Raw genomic sequence first — 21,129 nt, forward strand, 5'->3', positions numbered from 1 at the left:
CTAGTGGTTTCATCATATTAAAGTCACAGTCTTAAAATGTTGAACAAAAACATTACACAATACACTAATTGGCTCAGTGTGCCTAAAGAGCCATGAAACTGACAAGAAAGAAACAAAACAGTAAATAAACAAGTGATTTGGACAAGCCAATACTAATAGCATAACAAAATCCAACATCACCCAAAAAAGACCTGCCAGGATAAACCCTAAATATGAGTAATAGTATTGCACATGGTCCAAACACACGCATACACACACTCATACATACATGCACACACCCACCCTCACAAGGCCGCATGCATATACATGTTAACACACACTTATACACGATGCACACAGAGAAAGTCACACACACTTCACAGTTTTACATGGCCCCAGGTTGATGGCCATCCATAATGCTGCTCTGCCATTTTGATTAAGGTTCAATCAAGCAGTAATTTACTTAATTGCCCTTAAATGTGTGTAAACAATTTAAGTAACCACTATGCTGTTTTTTTTTTTTACATACAAAACACGAGTTTGGCTCTGGAGAAATGTGTCATTCAAAACAAAAAAGACTTGCCACCTAAACATGGACAGAGTAAACTGCAAATAGAGCCGATGTTTTGGGAAGGAATTCCGTTTTGTCTTATTTGTTCAATGTGCACACATAAGAAAGTGTTAGAATTCCACCAAACCATAACATAAAGATAGACTGCACAGAGATCTTTTTACACTTATGAATCTTCAGTTTATATGGGCATAGTCTGCTTAAGGCTATTGGCCTGAGTAATGAATACTGAGTGAATTACCCCCCTCCTTTATAAAATACAACTGCACTAAGCAGTGAAAGGCAACCAACTAAGTGAAATGGCATTCTCAACATCAGTCTTTACTGGGGCATTAAACAGGTTTGGAGCACAGGGACTGCAGCATAGGCAGGAAGTAGCAAGGTCAGAACTTCCCATCAAGGCAAGAACAGGATCCCAAGACAGGATCTGTTTCCTAAGTGCCAGAAAACACCAGGGAATGTGTCCAGGGTCCTAACATGTCTGTTTAATGCTACACAGATACACCAATGATCTTCCTACCTTCTGAAAAGGTTAAACTTGGAGGGTGATTTTGCAATCTCAATATTTTTGTTTTCGATTTTGAAAACCACTATGTACATATGTAGGCTCAGTTTAGACATATACATTTCACAGAAAACCCTGTTGAGGGGAATCAGAGCAGAAGAGAAGTTCTTAACCTCCACTCCCTTTTACATTTTTTGCTTAACAAAGCTATTAAAAACATGATTTTTTGGCAACAGCTGCATTCTCATTCCACCACTGCAACCGTAACACCCATAGTCAAGGAAACAAATGCAGTTGGCCCCTAAAGTTAAAATAAAAAGGTATTTGTAAGGCCAGCCATTCTCTCCAACCTCCTCTGTTCCAAGTTTTTCCACTGGACAGACTGCAATTTTCCACCATCTACACACAGACTTGATGAGCTTCACTGCCCTCCTTATTTGGTTAACAATATAAGGACACGCCTCTGGTCCAATGGGAGTCTGCCACCGTGCAGTCTTTGGCAGGTGGGGACGATCTCTGCTACATGAGATAGGAGCAGTTTGTTCACTGAACCTTTGATAGCCCATTGGCTAACAGAAGCTTGAATGGGACTGTGGAGCGACACACTGTTAAAGGCAATTTATCGAGACCTAGGGAAAGAAAAGAATAAGCACTTTTAATGACGATACAGGTAATACATTTCATTTTGCTGTAAGCAGAAACAATGTGCAACAGACAAGCTGCAGGGGAGGGAGAGAGTGAGAGGGCGAGAGAGCGCGAGAGAGAACGAGAGAGAGGGATCGATACTGACCGAAGGCACGGATGAGCTCTCTCTGCACTGCCCAGGTGACGGTGTTGATGAGGCAGGCCGAGGTCAGCGCTGCAAACAGCATGTTATACAGGAAGACGATGTGGAAGTTTCCCAGCCAGTTATAACGCCCAAAGTCCCCAAGCAGGTCAAACCGTGTGATCCCTGAGACAGGAAGGGGAGAAAACAAAGCCAGCCTCAACTGGTGGGCAATGACTAGTTTACTTAAAATACCTTGATTATTTAATCTGTACCTAACCGGGTAGGGCAGCTGAAAACTCAGTTCTCATTTAGAGTGTTGATCTGAGTCAAAGTGGGTCGGAAATTGTAGAGCCAATCAGATGTAACGGGATCAACAGGCGGCCATAATAAATTGTTTGATTTTTAGTTTGAGTTTGATTGGGGAATTTGACCAGAAAGCTTGTTTGAAAAGTCCATATTTCAGCATCAAAGTGTCTTCTGACAGACAGGATCTTCTACAGCACCAGTGTCCATATCAATGGGCATTTCAAACAATTTCACATCCTTGCCATCGTTCCGAGTCACTTACCCAAAGTGCGGGAAAAGACCGGAAGTGCTGAGCTCAGAACGAGCAAGGACACGCAGTTCCCAATGATCTGAGGACAGACACGACAGGCAGCATTAGGTCTCTGCGCATTTCATCTGTGCGTTCTAATTCTGTGTGTACACAATGCAGCCCGACATATGCTCAAAAACAGACTGACTTTTGTCAACTTATGTCACATAGTGGTTAAAACTACTTCAAACTGATATTACAGCAGGTAAAACAGGTGTAGTATGTGAACAGCGTGAATGTTACAGAAAAATATATTTCTCATCTTCTCATGTGTCATCCAGTGTTCCAAACCACTGGTGCATGCATACTGCATGTGGGCCATACCTGCGTCAGTGTGGTGTCTTGTGCGCGTGGAAGCAGGCCTGTGAACAGGGGCGAGCTGTAGAAACCTACCACTGAAGACACCATCAGATACCTGACGTTGCGCTAAGGAGACAACGCAACACGGCATAAACAGGAATCCACATTCAACAGACGGAAACATGCAGTGATACAGACCCATAGACAAATTGCAGAAGTGCAAGTACTGCAAGCCAAGTTACAAGTAGAGTGACAGAGTGACAGTGAAATTTTGTGTGACAATATGTGTTGCTTATGCTACGTATTGTACTCTCGGTCACTTACTCGCACTCGCTTATGTGTGGCTGTACACATGTAGTAAAAACAGAAGGTGTGGATCACGCAAACTGGCGCACATTAGTACACAGAAGCAGCAGGGCTATTAGGGCAGACGCTATCAGTGTCTAAGGATACAGGATGAGGATGACCTGCACAGCTGCCCCCAGGGAACCAAACATGGAGAAAGAAGCAGCACCGAGGAGTGGGTCCTGCACAGGACAACCAGGTAAAGCACAGCATTGATCTAAACATCACAGTGTCATACTACAGGTAAAGCACAGCATTTAACTAAACACCACAGTGTCATACTACAGGTAAAGCACAGTATTTAACTAAACATCACAGTGTCATACTACAGGTAAAGCACAGCATTTAACCAAAAATTACAGTGTCATACTACAGGTAAAGCACAGCATCTAACTAAACATCACAGTGTCATACTACAGGTGAAGAACAACATTGAACTTGACATATTGGTTGTGTTGTGCTGGAAGTTGTGCCCGTATCACTATAATAAACATTAGTTGCACAAGTTGTATCATGCAGTGCTCATCTCCACAGCTGATCTGTAAGAGTGCAGACAAGTACACACTCTCTGTCGAAGCATGCAATATCGTCAGCGGATTGTTTTCACACTGCAGCCCACAAGCCGAGCTTGCACAGACATGGGTCAGAGGAAGACTGTTCATGTACAGCCTTTGTAAGCAGGCCCAATTTGAGTCAGCTGATGTTGAGTGAATTTGTGGCGAGTTGCTCAGCGTGCATTTCAATCACCTCCATTCCCCGTGGCAAAGCAGCATCATCAAACAGCAGCTCCAACACGTGGAAGCACACGATGAGAACGCACACAACCTGAGGGAGCCAGAGGAGAACATGAACAGAGGGGTGTACAGAAAGGGCATACACTTATACACTTTTACACTTTAAAAAAAACATTTATTCTTAATATTTTATGCTTTTTCCCCGTTTTCAATTTTGGAATGCCCAGCAGAAAAGGATGTGATATCCAAAGGGGATGATATGAAGCTGCTGCTACTTCTCACACTGCAGTTTACAAGTCAAGTTCGCACAGACAGCGGCAAGAGGAAGACACTTCACAAGCAGCTCAACAGGTGGACCGCAGCTGCATGACTGGCCCATGGGGGTCGTTAGTGTGCAATGAGACACTGTCATTCCAGGTGCCTGAAACCTGGCAAACGCAAACCCCAACTGCGTACTGCCCCAAGGGGCTGCTAGCTGCAGTTGGCAGTGGCGCAGTCTAGATTAGATTTCAGATTGTGGGGCCCATCCTCACACTGGAACAGTGCCTTAACAGGATGAGCCTCTCAGCAGATGCCCTCAACCTTTTTGACAACTTTTGACATATGGCATAATAACTTAATACAAAACAATAAGGAAAATGCCATTCAGCCCACCTAGGTCCATCATCTACCTCCAAACCAGAGAGCCCCTTTGTCACCCACCCTGGACAACTTGAGGGTCTTCACTACACAACCTGGCAATCTGATGCCTGTCATGCCACACCACACAGATTCTGACTTACTTACACAGATGCATTTATCAGGAGAAACAGACGTATGCTTACCCTGCTTTGTGTTTGAAGTTGCAACCATGTAGGCCCTAACCGCTACACTCCACAATGTGTCCGAGTAATTGCAGGTGCATTTGTGATTTGGGCATGAAGTGATGATTGCTGTGATCTGGCCTTACCGTGAGAGCCAGCAGCAGCAGCATGGCCAGCGGGTAACCCAGGTTACGCTGCCATGGCGATGCCCTCCGTCGCATCTCTGAGACGAAAGGAAGTGGGGAAAGATAAACAAGAAGCAAGATATGCCCGACAGCAACCATACGGTCTGTCACTGCCCACTTTCTGATTCCCGTTTAGCGGGCGGGTGGTCTTACCAAGACTGAAGCGCCTGGTTTGGATTGTGAGAAACTGCCTCCTCATAACCTCCACATTAAGGCTGATCCAACAGCTACCATCTGGAGAGACGGAGAGGGAAAGGGACAGTGAGAAAAGACTTAAAGAGTGAGAGAAAGTGAGCTTTGAAGGGTAAAAGAATGATCAAAAATGCGCTAAATGGCAAACAGCCTGGACTGAAATGCCACAGACCGAGCAGCCCGGCTCTGCTCACTCACTGGTCAGTTTCCTGGCCAGAGAAGCCTCCTCGAATGCTGCACAGTTCACCGTCTCCTCCACATCTTCCAGCAGCTGGGGAGAGGAGAGCAATAAAACACTCAGGATAAGCTCTCTGTTTGTCAAACAGTAATGCAGAGAGGAGGGCTATAATCACTTCACTTCAAATGGCAGGTACTCTGAATTAAGGTTCCAATACAAAACATTTTTTTGGCGTACATTTCAATTCAATCCATACACTTTATTGGCATGACATGCTTAAATATCGGCAAAACTTCACAAAATAAAATGAAGAGTAAATGGTAAATGGTTACTCACCCTAGGCTTGACCAGCAGGTTGCCTGTAATGCTGAACATGCGCGACAGGCCAAAGGGCGTGCACACTGCGGGGGCACATCACAGACATCACTCATCATCCCTTTAGTGATTACAATGTCCATATGGCACTCTCCACCTTATAACTTTTTGAACCAATCAAAATGGCTGCTATAACTATTGTGTTGAGCCCCTATTAAAACCCGACTAAATTCTCTCAAATTTCTCTATTTTATCCACCAAAGCCAAAACCCCTTGGGACTGTAAGGGTTAACTGAACACTGTAACATAATTAAAAGGCAAATCTGATTTATTGTCATCATATTATTACACAATCCCTTGTGTGGATCACATCCTGGCTCATCAACTGCCATTCCAGCTGCATACTGTGTGGGAGGGAACTGAAAGCTACTCACGGAGAAGCAGCAGGACCCCGAACAGAGAAATGCAGGTGTACAGGTAGGGCAGGTAATACTCCCACAGGTCTGAAAAACACAGAGAGACACGTCACTTTTTATGGCCTGTTTACATTAACATTGCGATCACTATTTCTATTAAAAGCCAACAACATATTTCACCATCAACCATCGAGAAAAGAGAATAGGAAAAATAAACTAATTTTAAAAAGCAGACAGACAAATAGAGCAAATGTAAAATTCAATTTAATTCAGGAGAGGTTTCCAGGACCTACATCCACCCCCTGAGGCAATGCAGACAGGCACGCAGACACACAGGTAGGGGGGCAGAGCAAACCGAAAAGGAGGACCAGGGGGGCAGACACACAGGACTGGGGTGGGCTTACTGCGCAGGCTCTCCGTGGTGGAGCTGCGGTGGAGGAGGGCGGAGGCCACACACACCATGCCCAGCACCAGGGTGGTGAGGAGCAGCAGCATGACCGCCGTCTCGTACACACGGCCCATCACACCCTGCAGGGAGAGAGCACACCCACAATCCACTTTCACATCCGTGCTCTCCAGTGTAAAAACTGGGGCTGCACACCAAAATAATCTAGGGGTGGGGATGCCCATGGATCATGTGCACATTGAGTACAACAATGAGGAGAACTTGAAAGAGTTGAGATGGACTCCAAATTAATATTAAAAAGATTTGACTGTTCCAAAAAAAAGATGTGGTAACATTTTTGCTGGACACATCAAATAAATTAAGAGCTCTGTCCTGTGTGTTTTTTCTACTAATCTGTGTCTGCCTAGGTATAACAATGGGTGAAAACTTGGCAGTCCCAGAAAGATTTAATTATTCCTTGACACTGCTCTTCAAGTCAGCTCACGTGTGATCAGGATGCAGTACCTTTTTGGAGCCCACAAAACCCTCGGACTCAGTGAAGAAGTAGGCGAAGGGTAGGAGGAAGACCAGGGACAGGTTAGAGAAGAGGAAGACCAGGTTCCACAGCACTGCGATTTAAAAAAGAAAGAAAGGTTCATATGCAAGTATATCTTGTGTCATTTCCATTGTAAACAATCGTTTTGGAAATTGTACGACCATGAGTGGTCATGCATAAAGTAGGAGGGCTTCCTGTAGCATAGTGGTTAAGGTACGTGACTGGGACCCACAAGGTGGCTTGATCCCCGGTGTAGCCACAATAAGATCCTCATCTCTTGCTTAGTCTAAATCAACTGTAAGTCGTTTAGGATAAAAGTGTCAGCCAAATGACATGTAAAAAGTGTTTTGAAATTACAATAGGAAAGTGAGTGAAGGACATGGTGGCACATTTAGTCGGAATACCAATATCTTTACCCTATTCTGGCAGCAACTGCAAAGGACAAGCATACAATTTTCACTGTCAGCCACTGTGGGAAGCTTTTGTTTCAAAATCTTTATTAGCTGCTGAATTTCAACATCACGGTAGCCATCACTTGCAGCACTTTAAAATGGCGAAACATTCTCCCTTTTACTAATCATCCACATGTATGTTTTGCAGGACATGTGCACACCATGTTGGTTATTTGACAATAGTGCCTCCCATTATGAAATGCAATTACAGATTTCTAATGTGAGAAACCTGGTCAATGTTGGCTGCTTTTACACTTTCTGAATGGCAAACTGAAATTGTAGGACATTAACACAAAGTCCGCCATAAATTCAGGAGGACCCAAACCGGCAGCCGGCATGGAACAGTCACACCTGGGGATGCAAAGCATGCTGGGAAAGGTGCCGGGGTCATACCGTGAATGAGGGAGCTGTCGAGCCACTGCATGTAGTAGCTGTGTGGGAAGGACAGGAGCACCTCATTGGACATGATGGAGAGAGGGAGCAGGAGCACTGCTCCCACTGAGACGGAGAGGGTGAAAGTGCAGAGCCACAGCCTGGGGTGAGAGACAGCAAGAGAGACTTTACTTGTATTACTTGTATTTTGGATTTTTAAGTCAAATACCTTAATGTGTAACCATTTTAAGGTACTACACAGAATCATATTTGACTTTTGCTATTTACAATGTTATGCCTTTGAACTGTCCATTGAAGCAAATCAGGTTTACCCATTTGCTGAACTACACTGGCCCACATGGAATTCAAGCCGGCAACCCTCTGAGGTACAATCACATTTTTAAACATACTGCATACTGGGTGGCACGAACAGAACTAATGTCATTGTTTCTGGATTTTACTTACACAATTCTGTTGACAGTGGCATCTTCATTATCATCTGAAATTACAGGAATCACAAACATTAGTCAATAGTCATGTCTTATATGAGATTACCCAACACATGTAGTCATTGTTTTTCATTTGCATAAAATTTCATAAAAGTAGCTCCATCAGCTGCAATAATGTATAATATGAATTTTGGTTTATTTCTGAGACAAAGTATTGTTTTGTTTGCTGTTGAGCACCTCCAGGCTCTCCAGGCTCAAGTTTAAGGCTCATAAATTGGTCTCGGAACAATCTGTGTGTGTGTGTGCGTGCATGTGTGTGTGAGAAAGAGAGTGAGTGAGTCTGCGTGTGTGTGTGTGTGTGTGTGTGTGTGTGTGTGTGTGTGTGTGCAAGTGAGAAAGAGAGTGAGCGAGTGTGTGTGTGTGTGTGTGTGTGTGTGTGTGAGTGAGAAAGAGAGTGAGTCCATGTGTGTGTGCGTGTGTGAGTGAGAAAGAGTGAGTGTGTTTGTGTGTTGGGGGGGGAAGGGTCTTCATTCTTTAACTCCCAGGTTAACATTCTGTTAATTCCCTTCACAGTGGTTTTTCCAACCAGACAAAAGAGCAAATACAGTGGGGTGCAAATATTTGGGCACCCCGGGTTTGAATGTCTGTTACAATGAATCTGTATGTGATCAAAACAAACCAGAACTCTAAAGTTCAACATATGGCCTTTCTGCAAATTTTAAAGCAAGACCGCTGTTTATTTAAATGTTTTACTGTTCATAAAAAAGGAAAAGGGCCCAGTTCAAAAGTTTGGGAACCCTTTTGGATTATTCTTTCTTCCTTTTTTCAAAGTTGATTGAGGTTTGCTTCTGTTGACTTAGATATTAATTGTTTAATGCTTTTTGACACTAGATCTGCCAAAACTGCATCTGTCAAAGTAAATACAATGGATGGAATTTGACTTAATTTGTGAATGTAAATATGAAATATGAGTTGTGCTGAAGAATGGGCAGAATGTAGAGTGAATGGCAGGAGGTGGGGGAGGGGTGGATTTGTCCACAGCTCACCTATCTAACAAGAGTGGGGGGTAAACCAGTGGAGGGAAAAATTATTTAAAAAAAGAATAAAAACAGATTTTGTGACAGAGCAAGGAAAGAAGGAAGGCGCAAGACACATTACATTGTGACAGTTCATCAATCCCTAATTTTTAAAATCACTCAAAGTTTATTTTTAGCTGGTTGCAACATGAGTGTGTGGCATGTGTACAACAGCCTACATTTAGAACTGCAATGGTTAAAAGAAAGAAAGAGCCAGAAAAGAAAACTGGTGAGACATCAATATGTCCTGTAAACGCTGCTCTGTCATTTACAGTAAGATGCAAACATTTCCACGAGAACTCTTGCAAACACTAAAAACGTTAACCGTGCAGAGATAGTCATTACTGAGAGGAGACCTCAGTCAAATGATTATTTATTTAAAAAAATAAAAAATAAATAAAAAGAAATTCAGACGCCAGGAAAGTTCCTGCAAATTACTGCAATTTTAAGTGAAGCATCTATTCTTGCCAATATTCAGAACAAAAGCCTTCTTTCATATGAATGTACATTTGGTGTAGGAGCATGTTTTGCTGAAAATTCTCAAGGTGGGGGGTTACCACCAGCACCTGAGAGTTAGTGTTTTCACACTTAAACCCAGGTCTCAAGAAGAGAAATAAAGACTGTTTTTAAAAAGCCAGAGGTAACACGCAGACTCGCATGAAACCCCTGCACTGTAACAAACTACAGTTCACAGGAACTGAGCAGCTGCTCTTAATCAACTGGGCCAATTGCATAACAGGGTGGCTCGCAGGACAGTCTTATAGGAAATTGCTGGGTCAAGCATATCTGGAGTTTCGGATTATGGGGATCTCTGATATTTTTACAATAATAACAAAATGATGGACTTCAGAATGTCCTGTTTGGCGAGGTCAAAGTACATGGAGAAAAAAGAATGTTAAAACACACATATTTGGAATACAGAACAACAGGATATGGGATTTGGCGTTGGGGATGGGGATTTTACCAATCAGTTTTTCATGAATAAAATCACTGAGGCTGCACAAAGAACTGATATCCGGCTTCAGAAACTGGAAACATTTGTGCTCCGGAGTCAGGGGCCACCGAAGGTACAGCTAACTCCCCCTCCTCTCAGGAGGGGAACATTACACAGCCTCACTGTGCGTCTGCAGGGAAGGAGTATTATTATCACAGCCGAACATTCCTCGCCCTCCTTCCCCTCTCTCAGGGGGACAGACAAGAGTGTGTGTGTGTGTGTGTGTGTGTGTGGGGGGGGGTGTCAGGACACATTACATAAGAGGCACAGTGCACAGCTTTTGGCCACAGGGTCTGGGTAGGTGTTTTCATTGCAGAAGCCAGCTGCAAATTTGGACAGTGTTGCACACGTGTCGTGGCCATGCGCAGCAACACCCTGGTACACCAATAAACTACAGCAGGAAAGAACAACAATAAATCTGGCAAAGATCCAAACACGTTGTGTAATAAAACAAACAGTAACCAGATTCAAGTGCACTTGCTCTCTTTCATAGAGACGAACGCACAACCTCTTTCTTACACTCATATTCTAATACACAGCTTCTCATACACATAATCCCACTTACACACTCTCTTACATAGGAACACAGACACACACATACACTGCCTCACACAGACAGTAAACACACTCTCAATCTCTCTCTCTCAAACACACGCATGCATACAAAGCCTCTTTCCCATGCATGTAAACATTATTATTATAATTATTATTATTATCCGTGTCAGCCTGTTGTTCTGATAAATATCCTGTTTAGCAACAAACTCTTGTCACATGCCCCACCCCTCACTTCCCATTTTGTCAGGACAAAGACATTTTTCCAGTAATGGTATGTGTTGTGGCAGGTCGAACACTGGCTCCAAGCACAGCTCATTCGTCGAATACAAACTACTCACATTCTGAACTCATCCCTGAACTGATACGTACCAGCCACAAAGTCGGCGTTCTTCCTGTAGTGACTGACGATGAAGAAGGAGGCGATGTAGAGGCAGGCGAAGAGGAGGACACAGATCTAGAGAAAGACAGAGAGACATTAGTTCATTTGGCTGTCCCGTCTCCTGCACCACTCGCAAAATCCCAAACCATGGAATAGGAGGCTAACACAAGGACACAAGGGAAGCGCTCCGGAGCCTTTACCATAGAGGGCAAAACAGTCATTGCTTAATTATTTGAGTCGCAACAATAAATCGTCACCAAAATTATAATGATGATACATGCAGGCAGCAGATGATTCCAAGGGACATGACTGAGTGGGGACCTCAAACCATGAGAACATAGGAAATTTTGGGCTGGTGGCACCCCTGCATGTAGGTATATAGCACATTTCATACAAAGACTTTATACAAAGCAGCCCAAAATGCTTTGAGACGGAAATTCATTTTAAAATATAACATTCAAATTAAAGCAAGTTGAAGCTGAACCATGTACATTCTTATGGTGCACTTCTGCCAGCAGCAGGGATGGGCACTTTTTCCAATTACTTCTGCATATTTTGAGTAACTTTAGTTTATGAGCTTGGAAAAATCTTGATTTCATTAGTTTCATGATACTTCAGAAAGTGGCATTTTCAAAAAACATCCGGGTTCCCCTCCGGTCAACCAATTTAAATAAAGCCTTCAGCCTTTGTTCCTCTCAGCTCACTTCATCCACTGGTGTTTTTCCACCCAGATGTCTGATTTGCTTATTGACATTTATTTTCCCAATGCGCCTCCCCCACAGTCAATCATACATGCGCCTCCCCCACACTCAATCATACATGGGCCTCCCCCACACTGCCAGGCTCATGCTGTGCAACTGATGTGGGGGAGCACAATCAAACACAGTCACTCCCTGAAGCGTGTGATGTCACTGGCTGCTTTTACCATGCGCAGCCAACATCCGCACTTCCAAAAACATAAGTCATAAGTGAACATAAACATAAGTGAAAACATGCACAGCTTTGGCAAGCAGACATTGTGTGTGTTAACATGATCGAGCAGTGGCGGTGGCTAGAGAGCGACGAGATGCGGATCCCAGCCAATGGGCCCAGGCAACTTCACCCTGAGGGGCTACTGTTCAGAGAATTGATCCAGGACCCTGGGGCCCAACCACGTGCTAGAAAAGTTCCTTCACAGGATGAGCCACCCTGCAACCCTGTTTTGGGTACCAATAACCATTCAACACTCAGGAGACAAAATGTTTGCACTTGTTGGATACAATAACCTGAATTCCTTTCGCATACATCAAAATTGCAACATTAACTGGCTCTAACACTATCTAGTGTTACAAATGATTGAAACATTAGGCCTTAATCAATATTATTCCTCTTTCAAGACACAGAGCTTTGTTTCACTGCAGTTAGGAAATGTAGGACATTACAAACCTAGGCAAGACAAAAAGGGAGTTAGAGATGTACTGATTGGTATTAAAAGTCCATTCCCTGAGACCAGGATGGAAAAATATTTACAGTGTCAGATGTTCTTCTCTCAAATCAACTGGAACACCATGCCATGTCACGTCATATCTACACCAGTCACAATGTCACCTGCTTTGGAATAGATACAGATGAACAAACAGGGTAGGGATGCATATGGCATGTCTCCCATATCCACAGGCCATTTACAATGGGTTCACAAGATAATAAAGAAGGATCCGATTCCATGATAGTCAGTGATATTTTCCCACTGATTCCCTGCCCTGGTCCTTTGTTCTTAGTTTTCACCCTAAAACCTGACAATGGTTATAAATGAGAACTTGAGCTTCCCTGGTTAAATGAGCAAAACATTCTAACCGATAAATCTAAAGGAGAGGACTAAACCTGAATGAAACCAAAAACCAGCTGGCCCTGTATGACTTTCCATGACCCGGCCTGGCCGCCCCTCTTCAACATCCTTTGTGCCACAACTATTTATTCCCTGCCAACACACAGCTAGGTGTGATGTCATACACATCACGCCCTGCTAGGGTGGGAATCCAACAGCATCCGCTCAGACCAATCCACTGATGTGATAAATTGGGCAAGGAGAATAAACACTGGAAAGACCGGGTGCTGGCTACAGGATGCGACTTTGGTCATGCCACTGGTCGATTACAGGCCCTCGTGTGAGACAGAGTGACCTTCACACAGAGCAGGCTATGCTAATAAACTAAACAGAGCAAAGAAGACAAATGAAGGAAAACAACAGAGGTGATTAACATTTCTCTGCCAAGGTCGAATGCTGGTGTCATGAAAATCCTTCCTCAATTAGACCCAGTTCACCTGCCCCTCTGCTCGGCCGCCCTTGTGTGTTTCTGTACACGGTGCCCTGGATTCAATGAACACTTTCCCTTAACCTTATTCATGAAAAACATTTCATTTTCCCCTCACAATTATTTTGAAATTTAGAGTTTAGAAATGACAAAATTGCTAAACTTTTTGGTGATGTGAAGGAAAAAAACAACAACTTTCTTTTACTGGTTTGTGACGTGAAAGGTGGAGTGAATCCAGGCCAGTGTCTCTGGCTCTTGTTGGCGAAGCCACGCTGATGAGCTGCAGCTGCGGTGCAGGGCCCATATGGCCAAAACCCCTCCGCACAGGACAGACGGCCACATAAAACTTTAACATGTGAGCTGTGGAAGGACAAAGAAATCCAGCACATCATACTTTCCCCTCAAGGAGAGGGTAGGTCCTCCTCAGCTGTAAGTAAATTTGCACAGACACCCCCCACAGCGGCTAACACGAGTCAACACGAGTACAGCCTCCGTGTTCCTTTTCAAATGTTCTCTTTGACCAACATTTACAATAACAACTTATACAGTATATATAAAAACAATTCTGACAAATTCATTCCGACTTTATTTTCTTTTTTGAATGCCATGAGCTTTAACAGTAATGCATTATACTGTTATCTATTTATATTTATTTATTTATTTATTATTATTATTATCATTTATTACTGTTATCTGTATTTAACTATTTCTTTTTTCCACGTAAAGTTCCCATTTATATGTAGTATATGCAGTTTGCCCTTGATTGTTTCTATTTCCTTTTTTTAAGCATTAACTTTTTCCATCTATTTATTCTTAACAGAGTTAATTTAATTTGTGTTGTGCAGCATTGCTTGAAAGGATGGATACAAATTTAATTTATGAATTCATTAATATTTAATTTTTAAATATGATTTACTACATGACGTGATGGACAACATAAAACAACAGTAACCTACTTTTTTCATTTTTCACTTTTCATTATTATGTTGAAACACAGGACAAAAGGACAGGGATTGTGGGGCCTGTGTGGGGGTGACACACTAATGAATTTAGGCTACACACCCCCCATGGAGAAGAAGGGCAGCCAGTGCTTCTGAGCTGGCTGCATTAGGCCCTTATCCCAGAAAGAAAGGGGCTCAGAATGGAGGGGGGGGGGGTGTCACAGGAACGTGACTGGGCACAGGCATGGCAGGGGGCAAGTAATCCGCGATCATTCGACAGGGGGGATGTGGAGCACGGGCTGGGGATTTGAGGTTAGGAGGGAGTTTGAAGTCCACAAGTCCATCTCTTGCCCCCCTCTCTTTGGTGGGCAGGGGTGTCTGAGCCCCAGACAGCTAATACCCCAAACAACAAAGCCCCTAACTGTGCTGCAGTCTACCTGGCCCTCCGGCTTGTGTAGGGCTGGGTAGGGTGACAACAGCAGACCCCTGCAACACTAAACATCGCTATGCAAGGCACCGTAGCACAGACACAGAGGGTCTGTATGTTAACAAAGCTGCTCTGGCTTCATGACTGATAAGCCGGCTATGTGGGCACTTCTCTTTTGACTTCACAAGTCAAAAACAGCGTTCAAAACTCGGTCAGAGTGCGGTTGGCTCCAGGGTCACTATACATTCGCAGTGACTGTCGGCAGAGGGACAGTGACGGCCAAAGCAAACATTGTTGACAAAAGACACAAAAATAGGCATGTCCCACGACAGAGTTTGTCAAAGGAGTGTGAGCGAGGCATCTATCAGCGCTTGTGTTTACGTAAGTGAAGAGAAGGAGAGCCCTTTCTGGCCCACGTCCCAGAGCCGAGAACAGCAAGAACAATGTCCTCTACAAACAGCGCACCTACTGAGACACACAGAGAGGTATTCCATTAATCCATTTCCACAGACGACCTGGGCGTCCTCTTGTTCCGGCCTCAACTTGACGTCAGAGAGGGACCTTGTCCGATTTCATTGCCCTGTTTTATTACTGGGGCTTCTTTGCCCAGGTTGCAGAAAGGCTCAGATGCACTGCAGCGAAATTCGGGTCATTAGATTACATGAACCCACAAATTATGATTATGTGTCAGTGCCAGAGCTAAACAACAGATGCAGGATTAGGGGGGGGGGGGGGGGGGGGGGCGGGGGGGCTCAAGTCTGGGACAATGTTTGACATTGCAATTTGTTAATATGTTGTTCGATGAACTATAAAAAAAACACAAGGTGTAAGATGCAGTATCTTAACCTCGTAACCTTGGTCATGAAGTTAAGATACTGCATCAGTGGGTGATGTAAGAAGCAGGTGCAGTTTACAAGGAGACAGCACAGGGTGAGATGATTCACTGATGGGGTATTTCAGGGTAGGGTTTGGGCGTTTGTGTGTGTGTGTGTGTGTGTGTGTGTGTATGTATGTGTGTGTGTGCCATATAATTCCCCACTCTTGGATCTGAGAACAAACAGGTTTAGACCGCACAGGCTGGAAACACAGCCAAAAAAATCTCATCTTGCTGAAAGGTAGCAAGAAAAGTCTCCTTTCACACAGTTCTACAGTTGAGAAACTAAACAACCTCAGGCAATATTATCTTTGTATAATCCGTGACAACAGGATGTACAATGTCTTCTCACTTTCTTCTTCCACTTGAGCATTTTGTGTCATTTTTCTCTTGAATCAATAATGAATGTTTTTAACAGAGCACGTGAGGGTATGAGCAATACACCACTGTGCTCAATTGTTGGATTAAGACAACAGAAACTGGGGGAAATCTATAGCCTGAGAAATGCAAGGCCGTCACTCATCGACCTCCCCGACTACCCGCACACTCATAAGATGGCTGTCTGCCATCACTGCAGGCTGAGCACAATCCACAACACACACACTTTGCAGATTCGTACAAAAACAGAAATGCAAACACAAAACATATGCCTGTGTCTGCACACACAGAAAAACCCACAAACTAGTTTGTTTACACACACACACACACACACACACACACACACATACATACATACAGGCATGTGCAGACACATAAGAGGAACACAAATACATATGCTCACGCACATACCGATTAGCCCTCCTCAATAAAAGGAATTGATCCCCATGACAGCATTGGACAGCTCTAATTATGAACTAAACCTAAGCAACCACCCCAATAAAAATCCAATTACATTTATGTCAATTTTTTTCTTTTTAGATTGACTATGAGTGATGAAAAAGACAATATCTGACTGACTTCAGAAGATAATAAAAGGGCTTTATGTACAAGAAGAGCGCAAGTTGTATAATGAAGGACACAGATAGATCAGTACATTTCCACAACCCCTTTAGCAAGGTGGTTATGATGAGTTACTGTGATAGCAAGGCGTATCAGAGGCAGCTTGTAAATCTACCCACATTGTGCCACAGTAATCTTATCAAAAGGTAGCCCTATAGCACAAGGATAAGTCTAACATTAACATAATTTAAAAAGAGAAAGAACACACTCAGTAAAGTGCAGACCTCCACCAAGGCACAACAATCTCCCTTCTCATGAATGCGCACACTGAATGGCAAATCTAATCATGTTTTGCCTGATTGTGGTGCTGGAGAATAGTTGGCCACCAAAATCAGTAGGTTTTGTTCCTCATGGAAACATGAATGTGCACATCAAATGTCCTGTAAATCATGGATATTTCATTTCATTTTTATGTCTTTATATAGCAGGTTAGGTTGGTTATGGACAGATGGACGGCCGTCATCATATAACCCCGATGGTGTAGGTAAAAATCTCTCAGGGGTGCTAACAGAGGGCTTGCACGACACTACTTTTGAGAATTATGTTTTTAAGTCACAAACGCATAGCCCACACGTGAGAGTGAATGCGGCTTAGTAGGCTACAATGTGACTAAGCAACATGCCAGTGATTAGCAGGCACTTAGAGCCAGTCTCTTGTGTGAAATTTGACCTACTGGTCACCTCTTTGGAGATGTCAAACCACCAGCTCGTCAGTGTGGTTTGGCATGAAAGGGGTCGATGTGAGACGGTAATGGGCAGGTCATCCTCAGCTGTGCTGTAAGACAGTGCTGGGGGGAAATAGTATGACTCTTACAAACCCTGTAAGCCTGGGCTGGTGAGGCAATGCAAAAATCCACATTCCTACTGAATATAGATCAGTCTGAATGAGCATGAGGGGAAGGTGGATCATTGTAAGATTGGAACACATGATGCCAGGGGCAGCCCCTTTCTAGGCTCAACTGGATCTGGGTCAGTGGAATCATGGATCAGTGAGAGACTGAATCCCACACAGATCAATGTGAAAGTATTATGCAGATCTGCGTGACTGTGCTATGGATCAGTGGGAGAGTATATTACAGATCAGGGTGGAACAGATGAGTTTATTCCTTTTCCTCTTGGGTGGGATGTGACATGGTGCCCCAGGTCACATCCCCAGAGTTGGCTTTGATTGTGAAACTACAGCAGAAAACGAGGAAGCCTTTGTCTCAACTGTTTTGGCAGGAGATTTTAGGCCCTGGCAGGAGTGTCACTGGCTGCGGTCTGATCTGGCCCAGCAGTGGGCTAGCATGAGCCAGCAAATCCATTCCACTACTGACTGAGAATGGAAGGCAGGACAGGTAATGCGACCCCTTGTATAAAGCAAGCTGAGAGCGCCGTTTTTACACAGCACCCTGTATAAAGTAGCCTACATACGTGGAACCAAGTCCACTGGGGCGCAATGCAGTGTGATACAGTGAAGTTCAGTGCGGTTCTAGGTTATGGTACCGCACATAACACTGATACCATTAAGATAAAAATGCAAGAATTTTTCCAGTTTTGAATTTCATTCACCATTGATGGCACACAGAGACCCAATCAAGTATTCTCCACTCCCGGGCTCAGCTTGTGAAATGGATATCAACCCCCCCTACAGGTGGGTGATGACGCACCTACATCCATTGAATTCCTGCAGTTTGCCGATCTTCCCTCTGATTACGGCATCCATACTACAGCTACATGCGAACACAGCTGGACGAAATTTACTTTATGTGCCTCCCTGTGAAGTTTCCACTAATTAGTTTGCGATCTTATCTTGCACTCGTCTTATCTTATCTTATATGTGCCAAACTGAAAATACCTTGTCATACAAAAAACGACCCTATTGATCGACCTTATTTGCAATTCGACGTGGAATAGACCAAAAACAGACAAACGCAGACATTCTAGCAAAGACATTCACTTGGAAATTAGTTATAAAAATATGTATAATGACACTCAATGAAAATTCAACATAGCCTAAAAAATCGAATGGTAGAATTCCAAGACGTGCTCAGCACGTTAATATCAAGATACTTCCTAAAGCAACATCTGCCTTTCACGAGAACATTTTGTACCCATTGTTTTGATTAATCTTGTCAGCTTGCATCGTATTTTAAAAATTAAACGATTAATACATCGTACATTTAGAGTAACCTATATACACAGTAGCCCCTGTTTATTATTTACAGTTGCCTGTGATGATTGGATTGCAATTTTTTATATTCATATTTCATGACCTCAAAACCGTGTCATATTTCCCCACATCTGCGGGAAACCATATTTTTTCAGAAACAAAAACGAACGTGGATGGATTCGCAAGATAGACGGAATTCTAGCCTATTGCTAAAAGCCTGTTAAAAGACATTGCGGCCAAATGTGCACTCGTATACTACATGCCATCTCACGAGTGTCGTACACAAGAGCGCTCTTATTTAGCCTACATTGAAGACAGACAGCGAAAGGTGAACTGTAACAAGTGGACTAAACTGGTTGTTGCAATTGGTTAGATGTGCTACTTACTAGGGTCTCTCGAACTCGATCATGAAATATCTGCTCCCTGATCGACACGTCGTCTGCTTCCATGCTCCGACAACCATATCGTGAGTCATGCACGGTAAAAAGTCAAATTAAAAAAGTCCCTTTAAATAGAGAGTAATGACAATCTCGACCCTCCAGTTGTTGGCGTTTTCGTCCACTCGGTAATCAGCTCTGTATGCTAGTCTTCTTCACAACTCTCAGTCCGGCAGGCTCAGCAACGGAGACCTCACTCTCCGCCCCGATGGAGAAGACTGAAAGTGGTTGGGGGTATAACCAGTGGGAGTGTCCCAATCGCCTCTTTGAATAACGAACATACACATGGGCTACGGATGATTCCCTGACCCAGAATAAGTGTTCTTATTATGATGATCCTATTATTTTTATGCAAATGTATGGCATGAAGCCTAGCGTTGAGATAAATTAGCGTGCATCAGTGCGTCCAAACGTTTGGCGATCCGAAGTTGAATATTACGATTTAAAGATGTGGCGTCTACGAATATGAGCGACAAAATGTAAGACCGCCCTACGAAGGAAAGTTAATTAAACTGTTTCGAATGAACTTAACACCTGTATTTAGTCGTTAGTCAAAGTTAAGGACTAAGTACAGATCAGAAAATAAACTTCACTAAACCTTATCGAAATGCTTTTTCAACATTTTCATAAATATGTTAATCAGTTTGAGTTTGTGTCTGTTTATCATTGTTCGGCAAATATATCTCTTCATTTTATGAGGCCATGTATACAATTGCTGTCCATTAGATGGGATAATATCAATCAGTACATACAGTAGCTACTGAATGGGGTTTATACATTCAGTTTACATTTCTAGACCACAGAACTGCATGAAAATTGGAACAGCTAACTTGTGTAATTTGGGAGATAATGAACATCTATTCCAGCAAAAACTACATGGTGAATAAAGTGATTCTGATTCTATAATGATCTAGGGCAGAGGTTCTCAATTTTACCCAGAAAGGGCTGCTGGGTGCAGCCATTTGTACTGACCAAGCAGTAACCCACCTGATTCTACTAATCAACTAGTCTTTGCTGAGGATCTTGATTAGTAGAATCAAGTGCGTAACTGCTTGGTTGGAACAAAATCATGCACCCATACTGGCCCGTTTTGGCCGAGATTTAGGACCTTCTCGTCTATTTACACTCCTGCCTAGTTGTTTGCAATTGCCCAACCTTGTTGAACATAATTTGTGTTTCTGATGCCCGTGCAATGTGTTGTGGTGGAAGTGGCTGTCAGTTACCTTTATCAGTTACTGTTTTGCTGCTTAAAGAGAAACAAAGAGGTTCTAATGAGCAGGAAAATGCAAGATTTTCAGGAAGACCTGTCAGCCATATGGAGGATGTCAGTGCCAAGTCATGCCTGCTGCTTTGCTGTTAGCTCATAATTCATGCTGAATTCTGTTTGCACATCCTCCATCCTATATATCTAGGCAGAAAAAGGGACAATCTTTGTTTTAGATCCATTGCGCTTTGCCAGAAACAGCTGACTGAAGTATCTCTGTACATCTATATGTTGTAGTATACAGTCATCCCTAGTATCTAGAGAGTGAGGTTAGGAAAAAAAACAAAGGTGTATCTTCATTGATGTAACACAGATTACAGTTCTAAGGTAGCTTTAAGTTGCAGTGTAACTGTTACAATTTCTGAGTTATATCATTAGGTCTCCCTGGTGAAAGTGATTCAATGTCTCAATGGGACTTCCCAATAAAATAGACAAAAATAAAATTTAGAATATTATTAATGTTGTCATATATTGAATCATATATGGTCATGACACGACTACAGAGACTTGGGTGAGTCATTATTCAAGAGAGAAGACTTTCGACAGCACAATGCTTTTGTGATCGTTTGCTAATTGCAATGTAAAAGTGTATTCAAAATACAACATTTGAAGTAATATCTGCTGCCATCTAGTGGTTAAC

The 21,129-nt window shown here is 43.1% G+C and overlaps 1 protein-coding gene across 1 annotated transcript; it reads right to left on the bottom strand.

Annotated features, from left to right (window-relative positions):
• Nucleotides 1-1,015: 1,015 nt before the first annotated feature.
• Nucleotides 1,016-19,620, bottom strand: LOC133110509 (limb region 1 homolog-like protein). Its single transcript, XM_061220680.1, has 17 exons — nucleotides 19,175-19,620; nucleotides 11,096-11,180; nucleotides 8,118-8,151; nucleotides 7,674-7,813; nucleotides 6,798-6,901; nucleotides 6,292-6,415; nucleotides 5,906-5,974; nucleotides 5,493-5,557; nucleotides 5,177-5,249; nucleotides 4,940-5,020; nucleotides 4,748-4,824; nucleotides 3,812-3,889; nucleotides 3,173-3,246; nucleotides 2,744-2,834; nucleotides 2,393-2,459; nucleotides 1,846-2,007; nucleotides 1,016-1,684 (listed from the first exon to the last, which is right to left on the bottom strand). The coding sequence occupies exons 1-17, from the start codon at nucleotides 19,235-19,237 to the stop codon at nucleotides 1,599-1,601; spliced, it is 1,473 nt and encodes a 490-aa protein (XP_061076664.1). The 5' UTR covers nucleotides 19,238-19,620; the 3' UTR covers nucleotides 1,016-1,598.
• Between the last annotated feature and the right edge of the window lie 1,509 nt (nucleotides 19,621-21,129).

This window comes from Conger conger, chromosome 14, assembly GCF_963514075.1.
Source record: "Conger conger chromosome 14, fConCon1.1, whole genome shotgun sequence".
NCBI lineage: Eukaryota > Metazoa > Chordata > Actinopteri > Anguilliformes > Congridae > Conger > Conger conger.

What these genes read in the sequence shown, in the direction of transcription:
- LOC133110509 (XM_061220680.1), bottom strand. Translation starts at nt 19,237, where the DNA reads ATGGAAGCAGACGACGTGTCGATCAGGGAGCAGATATTTCATGATCGA. An exon ending in TCTGGCCAGGAAACTGACCA is followed by an intron (nt 5,021 to 5,176) that starts GTGAGTGAGCAG and finishes CCGTCTCTCCAG; the next exon opens with ATGGTAGCTGTTGGATCAGC. An exon ending in GGTCTTTTCCCGCACTTTGG is followed by an intron (nt 2,008 to 2,392) that starts GTAAGTGACTCG and finishes TTCCTGTCTCAG; the next exon opens with GGATCACACGGTTTGACCTG.